The sequence below is a fragment of the Sebastes fasciatus genome, chromosome 3, assembly GCF_043250625.1.
Source record: "Sebastes fasciatus isolate fSebFas1 chromosome 3, fSebFas1.pri, whole genome shotgun sequence".
Taxonomy (NCBI): Eukaryota; Metazoa; Chordata; class Actinopteri; order Perciformes; family Sebastidae; genus Sebastes; species Sebastes fasciatus.
Window position 1 is genome coordinate 20396787 of NC_133797.1, and position 8518 is coordinate 20405304.

Sequence of the window (8518 nt, forward strand, 5' to 3'; positions counted from 1 at the left end):
TAGCGTTGAATAAAAAAAGTTATCTAAATTTTGCTGAGAGTTAACATTAACTGTTCCAAAACCCAAGACATGACATCAGCTGTATTGTTTGCGATATTAGACGCGTATCGTGAATTTCAAGTTTTAAACACAATATTATGTTAGACATGAAGATCTATAAACTAACATTAGCTTTGGTCGAGGATTGGCTAACAATACCCAACACTAGCTAGTTTATCTAACTTACAGTAGTCCACGTAGGTAGATCATAAATGCTTAAAAACAACTCAGTGAAATCGGTTGAGAAATGTAGACGTTAGAGTGCTTTTTATCCAGAAAAGATAGTATATATATAGTATAAGTATATGTGGGTTTCGCCCCTCGTCATGTTTCAGAGGTCAATGAGCTGCTAGCATTTCCCCTCTAAACTTCTCGGATGATTTCATTTAAATAACTGTTCAAGGATCAAAGAGGTAAAATATTTCAGCAAAAAAGCAAAGATAAGAGAAAAGTCCAAAATATGAAAACAAAATGTTTGTTTTTTCTTCTTTCCTGCCCTCCAGATTAATCTTGTGACCCTTTGGAAGGGGCTCGACCCTTAGGTTTGCAACCGCTGGACTACAGCACCTAACGGTAAATAAAGTAGTTAAAACAAGCTCCAACTCACTCAGCAACAGTCAGATGCTGCTTATGCATTGATGCATCTGGATTATCAATAATGTCCATTTCTCTGGGATACAAGGACAAGTACCTTTACTTTTAATAATTTAGGTACATTTTACTTCTGTACTTTTACTTAAAGCAGCAGTGGGTAGAAATAGAGCAAATATGATTAAAAAAAGTTATATTTATAACACTCACTAAATCCTGACGGTAGTTTATGAGACAGGTTCTGAAAAAAATCATGTGCCTCTGTGTCCTCTGGTGCTCCTAATGACATCTGCAAGATTTCACAGACCGGAGGAAAACAACCAATCAGAGCTGAGCTGGAGCCTGCCGTCTCCGAGCAGCTGTCAGTCACTCACAAACTCCGATAAAACGATCAAACTAGGCAGCGCTGATCGAATAGGAATCAATATTCTGTTACTGTAATGCCTATTTCTCACTTCAAATGTTTTCAGAAACATCTTGTAGTGTACTGTTTAGCTGTAAAATGAGAAAGTTTGTGACCCGGCAGCTATGTTGAGATCAGTTGATGAAATACCAAGCACCGCCCACCAGCTGGAGCACAGCCAATAGGAACACTCTCTCTCTCTCTGAAATGACCTGTGATTGGTCCAAGTCTTCCGTCACGTGCTAGATTTTTTAAAGCCTGGAAACAGAGCCATGAGGAGGTGCAGAAGTCTAGTTTTCTCTCAGACAACTTGAATTACAATATGCTGAAAGTTCATTATGAAATCTTTGCACAATGATGTCAAAAACATTGTTGCCTTCTGAAGCTTTAATAGGAGTCTGAATGCAGGACTTTTACTTGAAATAGAGTATTTTTACATTGTTGTATTCATTTAATTGTGAGTTTAAACAATGCAATGTTAAGAGGTTAAATCATGTTATAAAAAGTAGCTCCACTCACTGTGATGAGTGAAAGTGATTTGCAGCCTCCGCCCTCACCCATTATATGTGTGTCCGTGTGTTAAACAACGCCGGTGCTGCAGCCACACTGGTTTCCTCCTCACACACACAGACCCCCTCTGTTCCTGCACACGGTAGCTCTCAAGACTCAATTCATTCGCTTCATACAAAGAAAGTGTTTATCCCTCTGTATATTATCTTTACTGCAGACTGTGTCTGCACGTTAACAACTTCCTCAGCCGGGCTGCAGACATGTTGTTACAGCCGGCGACGGAGAGAAACTAGAAGTCCTTTTGAATGAATGAACTTGCAGAAGAGAACAGAGCGACACAGTAGAAGAAGAAGAAAGGTCTCCACTTTGACTTTATTCTCTTTACCTTCACATGTTGTTGGAACATTTATGTGACACGAGTATTACATCATATACAAACAAAATCACATGCCTGCCATATTTTCCCTTTTGCCTTGCTGTGTGTTTTACAGATTTATAAAAAAAAGACATGTGCACTACATGACAGCACAAGCAGTCATCCACTAACTGTACACAAGTGTAGGTTGAGTGTTTTTTGGCTCAGCCCGTAAGATGCTGCAGTGTTGGGACAAAATCACTTCAGAGGCTCCCACGCTGATCCTGGAGAGGTCGAAGATAGTCGAGAATAGTTGCGACTCTGGTGTTTTCAACCTGAAATAAGGAAAAATTGTGATTTTGTGATTAATTTTAGGGTAAAGTTTGCTTCTCTTGTGAATGCAAGAAATCACTTCTTCCACTACTGATGATTTTTTGGCTCATTTCATCCACAATTCAATTCATCCACACCAAAACAACCACACATTTCTGTCTTTGTCTTTTCTTATCCAGCCTGCCTCTTATACTAAACTTTTATCGCTAACTTTTCTTTTCTTTTAATTTTTCACCAACCTGTGTCTGCAGTATCGCCTCAGTTTTGGAACCAGCTGATGAAGTAGGAGCAGACGCCGTGGAAGCTCTTCCAGCAGTACTCGTTGGCGATGCGGGAGGCTTTGGAGTCGGGCTGCTCTGTGGGACGATTAGTGGTCTTCCCGGGCTTGGTGGTAGCTTTCTTGGTCTGGGGGCCCTTGCCTGGCTGGGGTTTGATGGGCTGCTGCTGGGGCTTGACAGGTTTAGGAGTAGTGACGGGCTTGCTCTGTGCCGGCACCACCGGTTTACGCGGCTCCTGGGCGGGCTTGGAGGGCTTGGGGGTGGTGGTCTTGGGCCAGGAGGCAAGGAAGGTCATCTGGGCCTCGTCGGGGTATTTCTTGCACATGGCTGGGCGGTAGACTTTGGGTCCCTGGCAGGCGTGGCTCAGCTTCCTCATGTCCCACATCATCTGGGTGAAGTAGTGGCGAGGGTTGAGGTTGTAGGCGCGACACAGATTGGGTTTGCCCTGGAAGTCGCAGTAGTAGGAGCGTCCTGCGGTCTGGCCCTGGCTCGGACCTTTGCAGGTGACGCGCAGGCGAGTATAGTCCCCGGCTCCGGACACCACCATGGTGCAGGAGTCTTTGGCCTTGGTGCTGAATCTGATGGGCTCATCCCAGACGCTGCGTTGCTGCTGCTGCTGCTGCTGTTGCTGCTCCTGCCTGTTGCTGCTGTTGTTGGTTTGAGCGCTTGACACACAAACAGCTGCTGCCAGAAACAGCAGCGCCACTCTCATCCTGGCGCTCATGGCGGCGTTAGGTTTGTTGGTGATGGATGAATGAAGGTATGGGATGGTGTGAATGGATGTATCCACACAGAAGGTTGAGGTGTGCAAGGGTAGAAAGCATCGGAGCGGACCTTTATAACGCCGAAGCGCACAAAGAAGGTATTATTCAGGTGAGCCGAAGGCCTCAAAACTCCTCCTCCTGCGCTGACCCCCCTCTCTCATACCACATGAAGCTTGTGTGGTACATTCGAAACTGAAAAAAAGTGATGGATGAGATGGATGGAAGGAGGGGGAGAACTTAAACTGAGGGAGGAGGAAGAGGGGTGAGGGGTCGGCAGGTTTGTGGGAGCGAAGGAGGGCTGAAGGACGGTACACACATGAAGCCAAATGTTGTGAAAAAGAGTCGCGAGACATTATATAATCTCACATAAGAGGGTCTTTGACTATTGATGAAGGGGAGAGGGGGAGGAGAGGAACCGGTGCCAAATTGCAGCCTGAAGTTATTTGCAGAGGGTTTAAAGTTGATCTGTGACCCTGCAATAACAAAAACATCATCATGTTCATTTTAAGATGTATTTTTTGTAGAGACTTTGTTGCTGCACAGCCAGCAGAGCTACAAACACAGATAGTATCGTCTTTACAAACTTTACAAACTTTACAAACTCGTGCTCTGCGGCCGGTTCAAACGCACAGTCTTTTATTCTGGTGGAGATCGCAAAGCTTCCAAAGGTGCCAAATTAAGTCCGGCTGCATGTTAAGGAAATTGTATTTGCACAATATACGTATAGGCTACTGTCACACAGTGTGCAATAAGATAATTCTTAGACTATAACTATTGAAATAACAAATCTCCTCCTCTTACAAATCAGTAGTTAAAATTATAAATCATTTTGAATTTCTCACCTCAATACACAGTTTTGCTACTTGCCTTCGTGTCTAGAAGGTAACCCGCAAATTGCTAAATCTGATCTGAAATTTGCAAAAACTCTTGCGAGACTTGCTCTCTGACGATCCATCCTAACCTTAACTATTCGAGATCAATGCCTATAACCTCAACCATCTCGCGAGAGTTTCCAAACCAGCGGATTACCTTCTAGACATGACCCTGCCTCACTTGGTCTAGTATGATACATAGCTTATGGTGGCTAATGTTAGCTAGAGTTACCTAATGTGAGCTAATGAAGACTTTAGCCTCGGTTTCACAGCTTCTATAAGTCAATCCAATCTCATATTCACATTTCTTTTATTGGACTTACTGGAAAACAATCAAGTGTTTTCTTAGGGTTTACTACGCTTAACAAAAAAACAGCCATTCTCATCTAAACATATGAAGTGAACCACATGACATACTGTTAAGAAAGGTTCAGTTCCGAGCCTTTATTTTTAGTTATTAGCGTAGTTACAAATGTTGGTTTCACTTAGACATCACTAATTCAGTTTGCTGTTTTTTTGACAGTTATTTAACTTTTAGCATTATCCCGCAACTGTTGGCTATATGACCATGCACAACGTACATAGTCTCACTTAAAGGTACTTAAGGAACCAGTGTGAAGGATTTAGTGGCATCTAGTGTTGTGGTTGCAGATTGCAACCAACCGAGTACCCCACCGCTTACTCCTCCCTATCCAAGACTGTTGGAGACAATATCATCGCCCTGCAGAGCCTGAGTCCCCGCAGACCCACAGTTTTACACGTACGTATGTGCCAGTCAGACGTATGAAGGGCATTCTCTTTAAAACATTTTTATTTTATTTTGTTTCCCCTTTATTTATAATGTTAAAAACATTATAAAATAAAGCATGTCAATAGACAAGGGCAATTAAAATAGAACACGTTACAAGCAAGGAGCAACAGATATACATCCATGATGGAAGGAGATCGCTAAACACTTATCAACGCTGCCAACATTATTAAAATGATAGTCCACGTTATAGCCTATTATTAAATAAAATGTGTGTATATTGTATTAAATGAAGTTTTTTTTTTATCAATATAAGCACCTCTAAAGCTTACTAATTACCAGATTATATGTTTTTTTAACCTTTGGAAAGAGCTGTACAATGGCAGAGCTCAGTATCACCACCGGGAGTTCAACACCAGGCCTGACTGCACTCTATAGTGAGTTTTAACTTATGAAACTAAACAGAGGAACAGACGCTGCCTTTAAGAAGACATATTCCATATGTACCGGCTGGCTTGGACACAGAGCAGAAGAAGAGAGTGTATGTATAGACTGCTGCTGCGTACAAAGTCACACGTGTGTGTACAAATACACACATGCCCTCAGTACATTCAGGAAGTTTTGTTTTTATAGCCACCAATCTGGTGGGGAAGAGGAAAAAGAAAGTTCCCCCTGTAAGAGACACCGGGAATGCAAAGTAAACATTTGAAGTGTGTGTGTTGTCTGAACCAGATGTTTCCCTAAATTAAATTAGTGTAGTCCTCTTCTGATAGGATGCAACAGCGTCACGCCACCTCAACCACCGCCAAGCCCCCCCAACGCTCCCCGCAAACCTGTCAACCATCCCGAAACAGACCTTCTCAGCTGCTGTGTGAGCACACATTCAACTCCACATATGTTACATGAATGTTCCCTGCATTCCCCGGTGCTCTGTGTGTTTTGGCTAAGAAGCTTTTCTAGGGGCGTGGATGTCTAAACCCATCCGTACATTTGCTTTACTTATATCATCAAGTGTTCTTTTTCATTCCTAGCTGTGGCTCAGAGTTTATGTAAAGTATAAAAGCACACTTCAAAAAGATCATTTGAGTGATTTATGACCTTGAAAGGCACACGCATGCTATGAGTTTCCATAACAGTGGTTATATCCGCTTCATGTTTCATGTGTTTATGGAAGAAAAAACACAGCAGACACTTACTGGACTGAAGTTTTTATTCACAGATTTGCACCCTCACCACAAACTCCTGCTGTATTATATTGTTTTTGTGTGCGTATGTTCCTCAATCAGGCCTCCACAGAGGCTCCTGGTTTTATTTCTGAAACCACAGGATGGTGAAGAAAAAAAAAAAACCCTGACAACAGAAGCAACTATTGGTCACTATGGTCTGGCGAGAAATGCCTAAGACACAGTATGTTGTTTGTTAGCTGTCTTAGAACCTTGGGTGTGTTGAATAGCTAGTAACACTTGGCCTCTTGTAGTAGCAATGGACCAGGATAAACTCTGGACTGAGCTGTTCATGTCTCAAGGGTTTTAATAACTTAGAGCCAAACAGAACTGTTTCCTCCTTCAGTGTTTAAAAAAAAGTAGTTCGACATTTTTCGCTTTCTTGCTGAGCGTTAGCTGAGAAGATCAATAGCACTCTCATCTCGTCTGTATGCTAACCATGAAGCTACAGTATAGAGACGGTTAGCTTAGCTTAGAACAAAGACTGGAAACAGAAAACAGTTAGCCTGGCTTTGACCAAAGGGAACAAAATCCACATACCACCACCTCTAAAGCTCACTGATTAACACTTTTTAAATGCTCGTTTGCTTAATCTGTACAGAAACCAAAGTGTAAAAAGGACTCGAAGAAGTCCGGCCAAGAAATAGTCAGGTACATAAGCCCCGTAAATTGTCGTTTTCAGACATGCTAGTGGCTCTATGGATGGCAATATCGATTGCCGTGTAATTTTCTACAGACATTTATGGTCCCAAGAGGATGAATCTTAACTGACTTTGGTGATTCCCCTTTTAGTTAAATGTCTTGACCACAATTGAATGGATTGACATCATACTGACTACAGATATTCATGGTATCCAGAAGTTGAATTGTAATAACTTTGATGATCACCAGACTTTTCATCTAGTGACATTATTGCAGGTCAACATTTTTATTTGGTTCATGATCATATACTTTTAGTGCTAATTAGCAAATGTTAGCATGCTAACACACTAAACCACAGACTGTATAGAAAGATGGATGACATGACAGTTTCCCCAAGAGTGAAGCCAAAACACCTGGATCGCCCCCTGGTGGCTGGCTGCAGTATAGGTCATAAATCCCACCTCTTCCATGTTAGCGGATGGGACATGGGCCAAACTAAAAAGTCAAAGTACATGTCAATTATATTTTTCCCCCAAGATGGTTTCTGTCATTTTAGTTAGTTCTTATCACACTGATGTTCATTTTTCTGACAAGTTTGGTTTTAATTAGTTATTAGATTCTATAAAAAGACGTCACGATTGACAGCTGTGAGTCTCTCTTGCTGACAAGCTGAGGCCGTGCTCGGCTTGCGATTGGTTCGGGTTGGTGACCACGATACTGCGGCTCCAGCCCTCCAATCACTACTGCACAGATGTGATGACAAATGACATCAAAATCTCAAGAGTATCCAGAATATTTTGGCCTCACTTCTGTACAAAATATAAAAATACCAAAATATCTTCTTCAGGTTTTTACAGCAGCTGGCATTCTTTGTGTTGCACTGCTGCCTCCTTCAGGTTTTACCCATCCACTACCCGCCAAAAATATCTGCCTGCTTTGTTGATTCAGAATACATAGAAAATTAAATCAAATGAGTAGACGTGAAACGTTATAACTTACATCTATGAGGTATGTTGTTCAGCACCGCGAAAGCTCCTGCATCATCTGCCTCCATTATCACATGTCTGAATAGTGGTCGTGGTCCCGCCCCTTCCGCTAAGTAGCCAAGATGGCGACAATTGAGACGATTTGACTGTTGTGAGTACAACATCCAGGTACTTCGAGTGTACTGCATTTTGCCATACTTCAGTGTGAACGCACTTGTGCACTCAAAATAGTAAGTGTTAGTACGGCAGTACGCGGATTGGAACACACTCTTAGTCTTGCTACACTTGTTTTTGTCTTTATGCAAAACTAAGCTAACAGACTGGTATTTAACAAAAAGATATGAGAGTTGCATCTTCTCATCTAACTCTCAGTGAGAAAGCAAATAAGCGTATTTCCCAAAATGTCGAACTATTCCCTGGTCGATGCAACCTGTTGAGCCAAAATGATGCAAGCTACATTACAAATATTGACAAAAAAGAAAAGAAAAGAGCTACTCCTACAAAAACCTACTTACATGTTATAAAACAAACATTAACAAAAATATATAAAACTTTCAAAAGTTTTGAAAGCGTAAAAAATGTACACTTGTGTCACCATGTTAAAAGTGATGACGTAAAACAAATGTATTCTCTACAGGTAAAACTAGCTATGCGGGAATATTGCTCTGATAGTTGATGTACAGTATGACACACTAGAGGGACTGTTGTGGTACTGCTGTGACTGGTTCTGATGTGTATGAGAGAACACTTGATAAATTACAGTTGGCTGGCATC

At 41.8% G+C, this 8518-nt stretch overlaps 1 protein-coding gene across 1 annotated transcript; it reads right to left on the reverse strand.

Moving 5' to 3' along the window:
- Window positions 1-1907: 1907 nt before the first annotated feature.
- On the reverse strand, window positions 1908-3552 carry fgfbp2b (fibroblast growth factor binding protein 2b). The gene is made up of 2 exons (XM_074631349.1): window positions 2471-3552; window positions 1908-2233 (listed from the first exon to the last, which is right to left on the reverse strand). Exon 1 carries the CDS (start codon window positions 3231-3233, stop codon window positions 2490-2492), a length of 744 nt encoding a protein of 247 aa, XP_074487450.1. The 5' UTR covers window positions 3234-3552; the 3' UTR covers window positions 1908-2233; window positions 2471-2489.
- Between the last annotated feature and the right edge of the window lie 4966 nt (window positions 3553-8518).